We start from the raw sequence: 17,389 nt of genomic DNA, 5'->3' as shown, positions 1-17,389 counted from the left end.
CCACTGGGAAGTGTTTTTATTCATCTGACACTGTCGGCGTGAGCATGTCTCTCCGTGATTGCACAATAGAGTACAGGCGCCAGGGGCCCCTATTGTCACATTTACACAGGCCTCCACACGCTACGCATTTCAGTGGTACATCTCCCTCGCAGTTTGTGGTGTACTATTGACTCTTATATCGCTGGTAAACCGATGCCTGCTACTCCGCTGACATCACGCTATTGATCACCCAGGGCAGGAGCGCCAACATGCAACTTGTTGTCTGTGTCCTTTTCCCGTTGCCGGGGGCGCCTACAGCCGCACCGCAGGCACCTATGACAGTGCCCCCGCTTTTCTTCCGAGGTCAACTTTTCGTGCGGCAGTAAGTTTCTGGGGGTAACGTTTCGTTTCGCGTCGCTAGAATTAGGACGCTCCTTTTCTTGCCAGCTCTCCCACCTGCTTTCTGTCCCAGCCAGACGCCGCGCCAGTACTTCCCGCTCTCTAGTCTCCAAGCGTCCCGTCCCTGAGTAGCCGCCGCTATGATTCACTTGCGTTCCAGCGTCGCCGCCATTTTGCGTCCGCTGGAACGCATCCTGCGTCTCTGAGTCCTCCTCGCCTGCATGTAACCACTGCCTTCTCGCCGCGCCAGTGCGTTGGCGGTACCTTACCGTCGCGCTCAGCCGGCCAGGGACATCACCGCTCCGGTTCTGTGGTTGCTCATTACACCTTCAGCTCCGATCATCAGCCGCGGCCATTTTGGAGCTTCACCCGTCTGCGGAGTAGTTTTCGCCAATATATGCCACAGTTAGTTTTATTGCGGCATTTCACTGCCAGGAGTAGGTGAGGTGCATGTTCCGACGTCCGTTTTGCGCCGTTTCGTGTCAGTGGCGGTGTCCGTTGAGGGTCAAAGGCCGCTAGTTCTGCGCCCGTCCGGCGGAGCTGACACGCTAGCCAGCCATTCCGCAGTGCGCCCTCTAGCGCCCCCCGGGACTTGCCATCTTCAACGGCTGGGTGCGGCCATGTCGAGGTTGGCGGCGGAGGTGCCGCGGCGCCAGAGCACAACAGGAGCCAGAGAGACCCCTTCAGCAGCCGGGCCCACTTGCAGATCTGGGCTGCCCGCCCGGTGCCTGGTCGGGTCCCTGCAGCATGGGAGCGGAGCGGCCGCTGCTATCGCGGCGGCAGAGGAGGAGAGGACGGCGGCATTGGTGTGGCGGGGGCAGCCCCACGAGACCGGAGACCGGCACATTGGAGGTGACGGAGGGAGTGCTGCATGGGGTACGGCGCCGGGCCCCAGGACCATTGACAAGCTGGGCCCAGGAGGTGAGGAGAGCGAGGGGAGCGCTGGGGCCATACACCTGAGGAGCCCTACACCGGAGATGCACCGTAGGAAAGGCGGAGTGCGCTGGGAGTGCCCATAGCTGGCACAGCGAGTCCCGCATATCAGTTTGGGGGCCGCGTCTGACTGCGTGGTCATTAGAGGCTGGCGATCACCCCGCGCGGTCAGAGGCCCGGCTGGCCTTCCTTTCGACTGCTTTCTCCCCCTGGCGCACTCGAGGATAGAGTGGGGGCGCCTCGTTGCTGACATTTGACCGTGCCAAGGAGGATACTGTCTTGGGGTGTATTCCGGAGGGGACTCTGTCCTGAAAGGGCAGGGGGTGGTGCAACTTCCTGGGGTGCCTCCTGGTCGGGGATCAGGCGCTCTGGGTGGCGGCTGCACGGCGGGCCCGACCTGAGGTAGGCTGACTTGGTTGGTGTTATTCATTGCTCGCCTGGTGCTGCGGGGAGGGCCCTGGGAGAGTCGACTCTGGACCAAGACTTTTGTGTGGTATTTGGCTCCTGGTGACACGTACGGCTGTGCGATCCTCCTCGGTCCTGGGCTGAGCGTGGTCTTGGGTGAGCCCTTCAGCGCGGAGAAGGGGGAGCGTCCACTTCCTTGCTTCTGCCACTACTGGGGAGACCGGGTGATTATGTCCTCGGCCAGGACAAGGAAGCAGAAATCGCTGAAAGAGCTTTTCGAGAAAGCCACTTCCTCCCCCGCTACTTTGACTCCTTTGGGCCCGATGGCAACCTCGCAGACCCCGCTGGAGGCCAGAAAAGCCCTCATCAGAAAATCGTTCCTGGAGTCTCTCTTTAACACCCTCCGGTCCGACATACAATTCATGAAGACGGACTTGACAGCGGAAATGCGAGAAATCCGTAGAGATGTGGATAGCTTGGGTGAGCGTGTTACCACCCTCGAGATCCGGAGTGACAACGTGTCGTCGGACCTGACCATGATGCAACAAGAGATCATTCGTTTGCAGGATCAGCACCTTGACATGCAGACCCACGTGGAGGACCTAGAAAACAGGTCCCGACGGCATAACATCAGGATCCGGGGGTGAAGTCGACGGACGACACTAAGGACCTCTTCGCCTTTTCGGAGGGCCTGTTCCGCCACATCCTGGGGGTCCCAGAGTCCACTTCCATTGTCCTGGATAGAGCACACAGGGTAGGCCCAACCCGCTCGCCTAACGCTCCTCCAGCCGACATACTTGTCTGCATGCAGGACTTCAAAACCAAGGAAGCTATCCTGGCCAAGGCACAAACCATGCAACCGGTTTCCTAACAGGGCCACTCACCTGTGCTCTATCAGGATCTTGCTCTGATTACCCTTCAACGCAGGAGGCAGTTTCGCCCTGTGATGGAGTTCCTTCGACAGCAGAACATCACGTATTCCTGAGGTCATCCATTCCGCCTCATCTTTCGGTATAAGGACAGGCTCTATCCGATATGCTCCCTAACAGACGCTTGTCGGCTACTGGGCTTGGCGGAGCCACAGGCGGACGAGGAGCAGTGGGGCCGTGACTCAGAGCCGTAGACTTCGCCCTCGGGGTGGCAGAGGCCCCGGCGGAGACGTCGATTCAGGAAACCAAATGACCAGATATAGCGAAGGGGAGACAGGAGGCCCTCGCCGAGTGGTGATGTGGGGTGACAGCACTCCTGGTGTTTTCTGTCTGTTCTTGATGGCGGCGGGGGTCCTGAGCCATCCTTCTTGTCCACCCTGCGATCCCCGTAATGACGACTTCTTCGACATTCTGGGAAGGAGGACACTGTTACAGGAACATTGGTTTCCTACTTGGACTAGGGTTTTTGATTTTGGTTGTATTGTTTGACTTGTTCACGAGGTTTGGGGTGTTTCTTTATGGGGTTGGGTTCCTTCGTCCACCTTTTCCTGTTCTTCCCCCGCTGTATTCTGTCCTCCCTCCTGACACTGCCTTATTTTCCTTCCCATTGACTAAACCCACACATGGTATACTCTATATCACAGTCCCCTCTTGTCCCACAGATTACACACGACTCTCTTAAGATCCTTACTCTTAACGTCAAGGGTCTGAATAACCCGACCAAACGCAGGGCGGTGATAAACTACTTGTAACAATCCAGGGCAGACATTTGCCTCCTTCAGGAGACTCACCTTCTATCTAAAGATCATCATAGCCTTCGTTCCAAGTACTTCCCTATGCAACTGTTCTCCTCTAGCGCTTCTAAGTCTGCCGGGGTAGCCATACTAGTCTCCCGTTCATTTTCTGGCAAGGTAATACAGAAGGAAGCAGAGCTAAAGGGTCGGCCTCTTACATACCAATTCTCGATCGGGGGGTGACTCTGTAAGTTGGGTCCATTTATGAGCCTAATGAGGGTCAGGCAAAGTTTATACACACCGCTTTGAGAGAGGCAGCCTCCGCTTCCGGCCGACATTTGCTCCTTGGGGGTGGACCTTAATCTTGTACTCGACAATGACCTAGACCGTTCTTGCCAGCGGAGGTCGCAGGTGGGTGTTCTCCCGCGGGCGGGAAAGACTCTCATGGGTGACCTGGGGCTCTTTGACCTGTGGCGGCATTTCCACCCACGTACACGTAGCTACACATTCTACTCTGGGGCACATAAGACATATGCGCGCTTGGACTATTTTCTTAGCTCTACGCACCCCAAGCCTATGCCACCGACTCTGACATATTGACAGCATCGCTGTCGGATCATTCCCCCGTCCTGGCCTCCTTTCACTTGCCACGCTCTAATCGGGCACCGAGGCAGCGCACAGTAATCGAGCAAATTCAGAAGGCCATCATTTACCACTAACGCTCACCCCGACACCTCCCTAGCAGGGCAGTGGACGGCCTTGAAGGCGGTTCTTAGGGGGGAATTTATTGCGATCTCCTCTGCTCAAAACCGGGAGAGGAACCGTAAGCAGGCGGAACTTACGCAGAGGGTGTCAGAGCTCGAACAGTTGCACCAGAGAACGGGTGCTTCCCGCGCGTGGCAGCAATTATGCGTCGAGAGGAAGCAACTTGCAGCCTTGGACCAAGACAAGTCCGAATACGCAGTCCTCCGGCTTCATCACTCCTTTTACTCCGGGGGCGATAAATGCGGCCTTCTCCTCGCTAATAAACTGCGGGAGCAGCAACAACGCCAGGGTGTGCAGTGCATTCGTAAGCCGGACGGAACCACCGTCTTGGAGGACGCAGCCATAGCGGAAATGTTTTCGGGACTATTATGCGGACCTATACGCTGGTGACCATCTCGACGCTCAGCATAGCGCCAAGTACATTGCTGCGGCTAATATGCCATCCCTGTCCCCGTCACAGGCCGGCTTTTTAGATAGACCCATTTAAACAGAAGAGGTCATTTCGGCGATCTCTCTCCTCAAGCTGAGCAAATCACCCAGCCGCATTTTATAAATCATTCTGCTCTCAGTTAGCCCCTCTGCTCACGGGCCTTTTTAATGCATTTGAACACACAGGCTGTCATGGAGATGGGCTTTGTCTTTACACTGTGTTAAGTTAGCATGAGCTTATTAGAAATGTAAACGCCATTTTTCCTCTCTGCTGCTTTTGCACACGGCACACAATATTATAAATGTTTAGAGTCTAGCATAATATTTTGCTTCACACAAGAATAATATGTTTTCCTATAGTATCAGCCCTGCTTGGTAAGCTATGTCTGAACAGTGAGTGCCGAGGCCTTCAAGGTTATTTCAACACAGTGGTTGTTGTTCGGTCTGATCAGCGCACGTCCTAGACATAACACATATGCAGCTGTGGCCACCTCTGATTTTGGCGCGTTTAATAATGCACTGTGCAGAGCATGCCCACACAGTTTGGAGAACATTTGCATGCAGAGAGCTGGTGTAGACAATTATGTGATCCCTTTCTACTAGGACCAGAGGTATGGGGCCGCCCTTGTAAACCCAAAGAGACCTTCTGTAGATATAATATAATATACTAGCAAGGGAGGGTAAGACTGAGGTGCCATTTAGCCTTCTTCCCTTTAGCATTTTAACATGGAATAGTAACTATGCTGATAACCTTGTTGCTTATAATATGTTTGCTTGTATAAGCTAAGATACTGCGCTTGAGAACACGGCATTAGAAATAAATATTTCAAACTTGCACGTGTCTTCATTTACTTCTCGTTTTGGACTGGTATGATAGTATAACGAAAGAGTGTTCATGTGTTCCACGTTACCTGAGGTGTTCAAAGTCCATGTTCTGGGTTGTCTTATCATTGGGGGTATGGAAGAACCAATGAGACACTGATTGCTAGTCTGGTAGGGGATTTTGGATACTAAGGTGAGTTTTGGTACACCCTAATTCACTGAGGTTCCAAGTCTCTATGCACAGTTCTGTGTAGGAGCAGAATCCATGCGACAAGGCACCATCCCAAGGGAGATGCTGGAGGCGGCCATAGTCGTTAACCCGAAGCCTGGAAAGGATAAATCGTCTTGCTGGGCCTATAGACCCATATCACTTTTGAATATAGATATCAAATTATATAATAGCATACTAGCGGCCAGCCTGGCGCCGTACATGGCCCAACTAGTAGAACCTGATCAAGCCGGGTTTATCTCCCAGAGGCAGACTAGCGATAACACCAAACGCATTCTGCACTTGATAGAGAAGGCGTCCCGCACCCAGGGCGAATATTTGCTCCTGGCGATTGACACCGAAAAGGCATTCTACAGGGTGCATTGGCCTTATCTGGAAATGGTTCTGATGGCCGCCGGGCTCGGGGAGAAATTCAGAACCCGGATTCTTAACTGCTGTTGTCTCCCTATGGTGATGGTTCGCGTCAATGGCTATGCGTCCTCCCGCTTCCCTATTAGTAGAGGCACGCGACAGGGGTGCCCCGTCGCCTCTCCTTTTTGCGCTCTACATGGAGCCCCTCGCGCTGAGAATTCGGCAACATTCACTCATCACCGGGATTAAGTTTGGGGTGACGTCCATACTATTAGTTTATATGCGGACGATATTTTGCTTTCCCTGTCAGACCCGGTCACGGCTCTCCGCGCCCTTTTTATTGAGCTAGAGGCCTTTGCTAGAGGGTCAGGATTTAAAATTAACGTTGAAAAATCCATGGCGCTGGACCTGTCTCTCTCGCAACACACTCTCAATTTCCTGCTGGAGGAACACCCGATCCGTTGGGCGGACTCGGCCATTCCTTATCTAGTTATTCAATTAGCTCTGACCCTTCCGGCCAGAGTTGACTTGAACTATTCCCTTCTTCGCACCCGCATACGTGCGGAGCTGCAAAGGTAAAAGCACTGTACTATATCTTGGCTGGGCAGAATCGAGGCCACCAAGATGACGATCCTCGTGCAAATACTGTACATGTTCCAGACCCTCCCACTTAAACCACCAATGGGCTGGATTCAACAGACCCAAGCGGAGCTTTCCCATTTTATCTGGAACGGTCGCAAACCACGTTTTCGACATCAGATCACGGTCCTTCCACCCGAGAGTGGAGGAGTGGGGGTGCCAGACCTTCAAATCTATTATCATGCGGCCCAGCTCCGGCGTCTGATGGAGTGGCAGAGGTTGGAGTCGGAGAAACACTGGCTCTTACAGGATCAAGCGGTGGGGGGCAGATTCCTTTCCTTCCCAAGTCGCGTCGGCCCCCCAACCTATATGCTTCCTTCATCAAGAGCACTGTCATGGAGGCCTGCGACCGCACCAATGTCTCGGCACAACTGACCCCTTTTCCGTCCCCCATGATGCCATTGTTTGATAACCCGGATTTCCAACCGGGCACAGACACGCGTGCATTCCATGCTTGGCGCTCCTCCCCTTATAGGTCCTTGGGCATCTTTTTGACTTAGAGGGCATTATCTCCTTCTCACAGCTCAAACATCATTACGGCATTTCAGAAACGGGACGGCTGGAATACCTTCAGCTCCGTCACTGGGCAATGCACGCACAGGTTAGACCGCACGCACAGCGTTTGCTGACCTCTTATGAAAAATGGTTGGTCACCTGCACCATGGACAAGAAGGTCATTTCGGATCTATATAGGATGCTGCTAGCCCCTACTACACATACACAATGCAGGACGCGAGCGTTGGGAGAGGGATCTGGGGAGAACCCTCACACACAAGGAGTGGGAGGGTATATATATCACAGGGTGCGGCATTCAGCTTACCATGCAGGGCTCACAGAAACACTGACAAAAATAGTTACTTATTGGTATTATATGCCGGAGCGCCTGCGACAGTTTGATCCACGTCGAAGTGACCTTTGCGGGAGGGGTTGTGGGGAGGTGGGCACCCTGGAGCATGTTCTTTGGAGTTGTACTCATCTGCAGCCATACTGGTCCCAGGTGCTTGATGAGGTTGACCTACATTTTGAGATACAGCTTCCACGATTCCCCTCCTATATTCTACTGGGCTTACCTAATCCTCTGATGTATCCTCTCAGGTGCCGGAAGGGTAGGATGATTGCAATTGCTTTAGGGGCGGCTATGCAGAATATTATGGTCCATTGGAGGTCCACCCAGCTCCCCACACACTCGGGTTGGCTACAGAGGCTTTGGATGGTGCTGGGGATGGAGACACTTACGCTGTTGGGCAGAGGGTTAGAGTTCCCCCGAGTTATGGCGACCCTTTCTAACACTGTTAGTATCGGAATTTAGGGAGTTGAAATGCCCTCAGTACTTACGGCTGTTACGCCTCCCCGACACTCAAATTCCCAGTGGCTCCACCAAGAAAGCCTGCAGAGCACACCTCTAAATATTGCCTTATTCTTCTCAGGTTTCCCCCTCTTTCAACACTTGGGTGGACGAAGGATGGGTGGGTTTGGGAGGGAGTAGGGTGGGTTTGGGTTGGAGAGGTGGGAGGGAGGGGTTAGTTCCTTTTTTTGCCTTTATTTCTGTCTTCCTGATGGCACGCTCCATGCTTATTATCGATGGTAACAATGTAAAGCGACCTTGCTGTCTTCATTTGCACCATGCTTGAGGAGCTGAGGGTCCTTGTCGTTTGTCTGTTCTATAAACAATAAAACGATTTAAACCATAAATGTTTAAGCAGCTTTAAAGTTGATAAACTGCCACCAAACGGCAGCTATTACTCTAGCACTTGACTGAAGAGGTTAGATGAAAGAATTTTTAAAAAACTGCCAAGCAACCCATAAAATAAAAATGAAAAATAATAAATCAGAAATTTAGGATTCATCTGAAACAGAATTATGAAATGACATTAAACCTTGAGAAAGGATAAGATTGGCCATAAAGGCGGACACGGACCATACAGAAGAACTGATTTCATCCCTGGGAAGCTTTGTCAAATTCTAAGTCACCGATGCTCTTTGCAAAACTCTTGTTATTCAGGGGCAGGGAAACTGTGTATAGAGGTAACATGGTGAGAGCTTCACACCTAAGTCATACACCATACAAAAGGAAAAGCAAAAAGGAGGGTTTTCTTTTTTGTATTTTAAAATCGAGCTCACAGGTCTATAGCACAAGAAAAGAATGAAACTCTGTCTCTAAACATACCTCAGCTTCATTTGTATTGACTGTATTATTCACTCCATCTAGTTTGCTCTTCAAATCTATGGAAAAAAGGAAACATTATGAATATGTAAAACGCTTCTCTTTCAATCTAAATTCCCCAAAGATCTGCCAGCTTTCTTGATCTAGCAGAACAAACTTGGATATATCATAGGGCAGCTGTCTACGAGGTTGAACTACTGTACACGTTTCTAACCTACTGTAACATCTTTCTCTTTATTTGGTCACCAAATGGGTATCTCTGCTTTTCGAGTGGATTACTCCCCAGTCTATCTAAGGCTTTCATGATTTTAGATGCACACTACTTGTGGAAGGCAGGACAATGCATTTATCAGACATTCAATTAAGAACTTCATTATGTTGCTGCTGAACATATACCATTTCCACCTCTACCCCCTGCTTATCATTACCTTTGTTCTCGTTCTAGAGGAATCTCTCTGTACAAGAATCACCACGTACTACATGTATATATACCTGAACTAATTAAAGGTCCATATAATAGTTCCCATCTGTTTCTGGTAAACAGTTAAGTACTTGCATTTCTTAACCATCTTTATCCTGCAATAAGAGTGGCCTCAAAAAAGTAGCTAACACATCAGCACTGACCCACTGAAATGGACACAATGCTGTAGGTGATACACAGGAGATCAGATGGAAAGGAACGAGGGCCTTGTTACACCCAGGGAGAATCTGCCAAGGTAGAAAGTCTTAAACCGTAACAAATACCAAGCCCTAGCAGCAGAGGAGACTGTCCCGCTAGATATGTCCTCATCTCAGCTCTCAGACCAACGAGCACAAGCTGAATCTGGAAGGCAAGAAGAGGAGCAAAGATCAAAGTGGGCACACTGGCATGTAGAAACTGATCACGACTAATATCTGAAATGAGGGCGCACTTCACCACATCAGAATGGAACCAAGGGAGAAACAAGGGACATGTGAAGCCCTTGAGGCAAAAATCTACACACTAATGGAAGGAGGATCAAAGGTGGAAGCTGCCCTAGATGAGTTGGGTAGGGAGGTTAAGACAAACAAGGAAGATATACAGATGTTGAAATCTAATGAGAAGGAACCTCAGGGTTAAAATTTGAACTTTGGAAAACCAAGAAGGAAGAAACAACCCGAGGATCCTGAACGTACCAGAGAGGGGCTGGAGGAGAGAATATCAGAAGTTTTGTTATTGATATCCTGAAGGAATTCGTTCCTGAGATAGAGCTACCACTTTTGGCAGTAGATATACACAGAGGGTTCATCGTGACCAATTCAGGAAAGGAACAATGAGAAAAAACAGAGAAGAATACTAATTAATATCAAAGCCTATGTCCTGAAAGAAAAAACTCTGAATGAAGCTCTCAAAACTGGTTCCTATACCAAAAGCGATTGGACCTTCAGAATCCGATCAGATATCTCCAAAGCTACACAGGATCGACAGTGTGAGTTAGGGCAGCGTATGCAGGAGCTAAGGTCCTTGTGGGAAATCAGTTCAAATGCACTTTCCAGCCACATTAAAAATAATGTGGAAAAACCAAATGCACAACATAAAGGATCCCAAGGAAATGGGAGCACTCATTTATCAGATCAAATCACAAACAAAGAGAATGAAAAGGAAAGAGGGAAGACAGAGGGGAAAGCATAAAATGCCTGGGGTGAAAACAGTTTCGCCCAAAAGAAGAAACGGTAGATTCTCCCTGGGAGGGAGGGGGGGCTAGGGGGTGAAGGGAACCCACAAAGTAACACTAAGATATATTTGCACTGGGTGTGGGAGCATACGGGAAAAAAAAGAATTTGCCCAAATTGTGAATCCTGAGAAAATCAAGAAACAGGGGGACGCAGGGGCCCATCCAAAACATCCCAAACAAGCCAGATGTCAATTAACATACTAACTTGAAATGTGAATGGCCTCAGAAGCAGAAGGCCAAACATTCTGGAATATTTAAAATCAGCAAACAGCGAAGTTATAATATTACAAGAAACACATCCACTTAAGGAAGAATGGGCAGAGATAGTGAAGAAACAAAAATGGGTTGATACATATGTTTGCACAGATTAAGCTTGCTGTGTCAAGTGGGTGGCTATATTGTTTTAAAAAATCGGCTAAAGCAACAGTGGAAGGAACGAGGAACGACTCCAAGGGGAGATGAGTTTCTGTAAAACTTAGAATGTTTGGCAAAGTGAATGTTTTGTAAGGATACTATGGGCCAAACACATATGACCTGTCCCCTGCAATCTCTGTATAGCCACCTCTTATCAATGTCAATATCAAATTTAGGGATACACAGATTAAATGAAAAGTCATTCGGGCAAAACAAAAACAGGTCTAGATAAAGAAGTTCAACTGACATAAGTCCACTGGACAGATGCAATCTCACAGGAGTTCTACAGGCCGAGTCTAAATAAACAAACAAAATGTAACAATTATTTGACACTAGTATACATTAAATGTTTTTAGCATTCACTGAGCATGAAATGTGAATCACGACAAAGCTTACCATTCAGAAGCTCCTGTACCAAATCCACAGCTGACCGTGTCTCCAGAGGCTCTGGCCAACCAGTCACCCCAGTCTTCAAGCCTTTTGCCAATGCCTGGAAACATGAAGAATTTGTCTTAATATGTACCTACTTACCAATCTAAGTAAATACGAAGAGGCCTTGCACTTGGGCACTGTACATGCAAGTATTGCCCAGGTGCAGGTGTCCCAATATCAATCATAGTGTAAGCCAATCTGTGATCAGGGGAAACATGAAGGGATGTATAAGTAAGGTCAAGGCTTCTGGTGCAAAGGTTACAAAGGTCTGGTAGAAAGATATACCAAGTATGGTGGACAAAAGATTAGTAGCCGAGTTGAAGAGATTTATGGAGAAATGGGCTTTGGTCATGCATGGGTGTAGATGGCAAATGAAATGGAAGTAACCAAGGTGTATCAAACAACCCTCATAAATAGAGACAAACTCTTTCTACGATACTATTAACAAATTATCAACTGCATAGCCAATTTTTTTTATTCAAGCCCTGATTATGGGCTGCCTGATCAAAGTGTAGTGCATACAACATACTTTAAGGATGTTAATAACTGGAACTTGGGCTTTTAAGAGGCCTGATCTAGGATGATCAGTAACAGGTTTATGATTATAATGTAGAAGCCTTATTCGCACACTGTAGATTTCACTACAGAGAATGTCAAGGTAAACTGAGATACTGCCACCTATGTTTTGTTGTTCTCTCAGAATTAACATCCCACACATCCCAGCCATTTACCAGATGATAACGAAATACATGTAAATTACAACTATGCTAAAAAATAAATACTGTGCAGTACATTAGCCTATTATATTCAGCTAACAACAGGAGGAATAAATGCTAAGTATGATCTTACCAGCAGGAAATCAAGCTCTCTGTAAACTTGATAAACAGGGCTTCTCTGATCCCCAGATTCCACCTGAATATTCTTAAGGTGAAAAAACATCAACATAAGACCGACATTACTTCAAATATCAACACAACGGCAAAATACTATACGTTAGGCAGAATTAATCATTAAGCTAAGGGAACTGATGACAAAAAGAAACATGCAGCTATAGAGACCAGGCCAGGTCATCTGCTCATTTGCTGGCAAGAGCTCAATGGACCATACCCTACAGTGCCAACATTATACCATAAGAAGAAAAGAAAAAAGGCACATAATATCAAGTCTATTGTGATGGTCTCATGCACCAACGAAGATACGACTATGCAGGGTCACAATGAGTATTCAAAGTGTAAAAACAATAGAGCTGATTAAGTGGTAAAGTCACAAGCAAAAAAAGCCCTTTTGAGTTCACATATTTTTTAGCATCTTGTGTGCTGGGTGCTTTTTCATAGCGCTAAATGATCTCTACGGAATTGTAGGATGCTCGTAGAGTGAACAGTGCTGCAAAATCGTCTTCATTTCAATGTGTATTCATGATTTCCAAACCATCGTAAGCATTCCCACATGTTAGATACCACTTCGAACAATAAAATATAGCCAATTAAAATCCTGCAAATGAGGCAGGTAATTTGAGAAATCTATTTTTGAGAATGAGAAAGAGCAGGGAGAATAGCCAGGAAAAACTGATTGTGGAGAACGTCCTGCAAACATTTGCACCACTCGGAAGGGGAGCCTTTACAGTATGTGTGAAGGTAGCTCACGTTGCTGCAAAGCACTTATTACAGACATATATATGCATGCCAATGATTCCACCTCAGTCCTTGTGGAGTATGAATTGACACTGGTTGGAAGCTGGATTCTGTACATCGTGTGGTGACTGTATTCGCCACTCTGCAAACATCATAGCCTCAAAAAGTCAAAAACAAATGTTCAATAGAACACTAATCCGTGTTTTTATCAAGAGTGCATCTGGCGATCAGACTGTACAATGCACAAGGATGGGTGAAAATATAAGGAGCATTCTCTTTGTTCAGACGGCAACAGTAGCTTTGAAACAAAGTTCTCAGGACCACCTTGTCCTCATCACAAACACCATTAAAGTCCGCTAATGCACAAAGGGCTGGTAGCTCTGGGTAGAGTCTGGTCAGTATTATAGACACTAAAAGAGAAGTCTTCCAAACAGAAGTTTTTAGGTCACATAATGTCAACATCTTAAACGTCTGTGGCTCAGCCGGACCAAGAAAACGTCCAAGGGGCCATGGGGCATCTAATCCAATGGAAGAAATGCATGAGGCAGATCAGATGTCTTGTCTGCCCCACTGGCTGAGGTGAAATACTAAAAAGCCATGTGTCAACAAGCTCTAGTAGCCATTACAATTATCTACCTGCGCCAGCCAAAAAATGTGAAAAAGACACCGGCTGAGAAGGATGATATTCTTCACTAGTACACAGTGGAAGAATGTAAATCAAGTGGTACTGTATCTAGCTCGGATGGAGGATTTTTAGAATGTCACCACGTCCCCCAGATTGTCTGGAGAGGACTTAGTTCTTAGGAGTGCAAACATTAGAGCCACAAGAACAAAGTGCTCAACAATGACAGGACAGAGGGCAGCAACACAATCCACAGTCGATACTTGGTCTTTTCTATTGGATAAACAAGCATGGCGCTTCTGAGGAAGATGGAATAACACCTAAACCAGGCAAGCCAAAGCAGAGCCAACATCCTGGGTCAGCCAGGTCCCTGCTCTTCTGAAGGACCCTTGGTAAACTAATCTTCTGAAGGACCCTGGGTAAACAAAGGAGTCAGCAATAACATATAATAAAGCACCCCTACAGACCAACCACAGAACCAACTCAGGAATCTGGAGCCTCCAGACAATCCAGGCAACAAATTGGTAGCATGTGTTATTCACTTGCGTGGTGAAAAGGTCCATGGTTAGAGGATCCCATATCTCAAACATATGATAAAAGGTTTGCTTAAGAAATTTGTGGCAAGTAGATACGCCTCCTCATTCTCTCTGCCATGGTACTGTTAATTATAATAAAGTGTAAGACTGACCGGAACATTTTCTGAAGACCCTCAGATGGACATGGAGCTATTAAAAATGCATTGCAAGTAGCTGTATGTTTCCTTAACGAGGGTCTACAGATTCTGTGGTGGTATTTTTCTCTAGTTCCTTACATTTTTCTTCCAGAGTCTTTCAAGTGCTCTTCTGTTTGATATTATTGAGTTTACTTCCAGCAGAGAATGATTTGAATGGTATATCTTTCTCAAAAAAGGTTTTCAGACAATGAAAGAAATACTGAACTGTTATTTAAGTGCTGAATGTTGAGCAGGAGGGAAGCGAAGAGCTAAGACGACAACCAGCTTCTTTCATGATTTGATGGCTATATGGTGGATTGGGGAGGACTAGCATCATTCAGTGGTTTAGACCTCGTGGGGTTGAGTGGCCCAGAAACAGGTGGGACTGTTACTGAGATTAAGCTGGGAAAAGCAAATATTGCATCAAATGTGTGCATCTACAGACTACTTGAAAAACATTCAAAGAGTCTAGGGTACAGGCTTTGATCTCCCTATGAATGACATTTCAGACTAGGTGCTTAAATCTACAAGCGGGCAAAGACTCAAGTACTTTAAGGTACTGCTCGCAATAGAGTCAAAGAAAGATTCAGAAAAAAGATCAATAGAAAAGTGCAGCCTGGTGATGGGGAGCATCGGACAACTGAAACACACAATTAGGGGCTCAAATGTACTCTGTGCATTTAGTCTGTAGGTATGCTTTGTGGAAGGGCCAGTACATCTCCAGTCTTTTTTGGTACGAAGAATCTTTTGGAGTATCTTCTAACCAGTAGTGATGTTCCCATGTAAAATGGGTGGCACATTATGACTCGGCCCGATTTCTAGTAAAAAATAGCAGGGCAGTGCTCAGATTTAAGATTATGGCTATTGAGCTGCGTTCTTTTCATTGGTCAAATATTCAGGGGTTTGCAGAAGAGGAAGGGTTGGTATTTTAGGATTTAACCGCATCAGCGCTAGCGGTTTTCCCGCTGTGCGCTGAAGTTTTGTAAATACCGCGTTACATGACGAGCATAGCTCATCATGAGCGTACGAGAGGTGTACCTCATGACGAGCTGAGCTCGTCATCAGCGTGGAAGGGGTTAAAGAGTGTAAAATGTAGGTTTAGAGATGGAATCAGAAAGAGCACTGAAAGTTAATGCGGGATTTAGGTTAAACTGAAGCATGCTTTGTAGTAATTTTACAGTATTGTAAGGAGGAGCTCGCTAAACAAATAGAAAGGGACAAAGTTAAAAATGTGTATGTTAATAGGTAAGTAAGTAAGTAAATTTATTATGTATAGTTAATTAAAACCAGTACATTCGTTACATTTAAAACAATTTCTTAAAATATGATGACAATATGGTCTATGTAATCGTCTTTGTAAAAAAGGCATGCAGTGAGAGACCGAGGGTGATTGTCGGACAGTGTTTTCCTGAGCCAGGGCAGGCTAGTCTTTTGTGGCCCAAAGTTCGTCCATTAGGTCCCAGAGCCAAACGTTTTTGCCAGTTGTAGATTTTGCAGACTTTGCTCTATCGTGGTCAGAAATTTGACATATCTGCAGTTCAGTTTTGTATTTGCAGGGTTTAAGCATGCATGCACAGCCTGCCTTCGCGTGCTAGTCCCTATCTGCTTAAACTGGTCCCTTAGTAGCAATCGACGGACTTGTCGGAACTCTTCGCAGAGGCAAGTCATATGTAGTATGTCTCCGGTTGCTGATTTGCAGTGCGGACAGACTTCATGGCCATTGCTCCTGAGCCATGGTGGTTGGTGCTCTCTGCTGGGCAGGATCCCTAGTCTATATTTCAAAAACTTCAATTTTGTAATTTTTGGGTAGCCCTGGCTGAAGTAAGGTTGTGGTGTCAAGGATTTGTACGTGTTTAATGTCATCCACGCATGGTTTCTTTTTGCAAAAGCGGCCTTGTCCTCTATTAGGGATATGGTTTTTACGTTTTTCCAAACCACTTTTTTAAAAGGGTTGTGGCCCAGTTGCATGTCCCAGAGTGCGGATGCCTTGACAGCCCCCAAGGCTGCCTTCAAATAGGAGCGTGCCTGAGATTCGTCCCTGCTTTGTATGTCTTGCCACAGCGTTGCGTTTAAGGTGTCTTTGAAGGCTGAGCGAAGTTTGTGGCGGCAGATAATGAAAGCTCCTTGTCTTGCAAGGGCTTGTTTTTTTAAGCCAAACTCAAGCCTTATTTGGGCAGGCGAGGTGTAGGACGGGAGTGAGAACAGAGTTCTATATGCTTTTACCTGGATGTTATATAGGTACTTGGAATCTCTTCGTCGTAGTGCCTCGCTACCGTAGGAAATTGAAGGGAGCAATTTAGCCTGGATGACTTTTAAGTATGGCGTTAAAGTCGGTCCCGCTAGTTGGTTTGCTAAGTTTTTCAATGTGATAGCGATCAAGGCCCCTCTTCTTTTAATTTCCTCCATCTGCCGGACAAATGAGCCTTCGGTGTCGAAGATAAGTCCCAAGTATTTATATTCACGTGAAGACTCTATTTTTTGGCCCCCCAGAGTCCAGGGCTTCTGGTGTTTGTTCCTGGTATTGATCGACATCGTACGCGTTTTGCTTAAGTTGATTTTTAAGTTGTTTTCCGTTGCGTAACTGTGCATTTCGATCAGCAGATTCTGGAGGCCGATGTATGTGTGGCTTAGGAGCACCACGTCGTCCGCGTATAAAAGATTGCTTAGGGTTTTTCCTCCCAGCCTTGGAGAGTGGGAGTTGCATGTGTTGAGTCGGCCTGATAAATCTGCCATAAACAGGTTGAACAAGGTCGGGGCCAACACGCACCCTTGTTTTAGCCCTTTGGTCGTACAAACTTTGGAAGACAGATGGGTCCCACTTCCCAGCTTCACCTGCACCCAGGTATCATGGTGGAGTAACTTCAGCATGTTAAGAAGTGGTTGAGGTATTCCCCATTGTGCAAGTTTCTGCCACAGCATGCCTCTCTCGATGTTATCAAAGGCTGCGGAGAAATCGATGTAGCACAAATGCAACAGCAGTTTTTTAGTTTTAGCTCCGTCAATAATCAGCGAGATTGCCAAGATGTTAGTTGCTGTTCCGTTTTTTTTTCGGAATCCCGTCTGGTTCCATGGTATAATCTGCTTTGAGTCCGCCCATGTCACGATC

General features: G+C 47.3%; 1 protein-coding gene across 2 annotated transcripts in view; it reads right to left on the bottom strand.

Moving 5' to 3' along the window:
• Positions 1-17,389, bottom strand: part of ZWILCH (zwilch kinetochore protein) — a 450,160-nt gene that overhangs the window by 91,294 nt on the left and 341,477 nt on the right. For both annotated transcript variants that reach the window (XM_078683040.1, XM_078683041.1), the window contains exons 8-10: positions 12,168-12,239; positions 11,283-11,376; positions 8,782-8,837 (exon numbers count right to left, since the gene is read on the bottom strand). In XM_078683040.1, the coding sequence (XP_078539166.1) occupies positions 8,782-8,837; positions 11,283-11,376; positions 12,168-12,239 (222 nt within the window). The remainder of the gene's footprint in view (positions 1-8,781; positions 8,838-11,282; positions 11,377-12,167; positions 12,240-17,389) is intronic.

The sequence above is a fragment of the Lissotriton helveticus genome, chromosome 3_1, assembly GCF_964261635.1.
Source record: "Lissotriton helveticus chromosome 3_1, aLisHel1.1, whole genome shotgun sequence".
Lineage (NCBI taxonomy): Eukaryota > Metazoa > Chordata > Amphibia > Caudata > Salamandridae > Lissotriton > Lissotriton helveticus.
The sequence above is the reverse complement of the archived record's forward strand: the minus strand, read 5'-3'. Positions and strand labels throughout refer to the sequence as shown.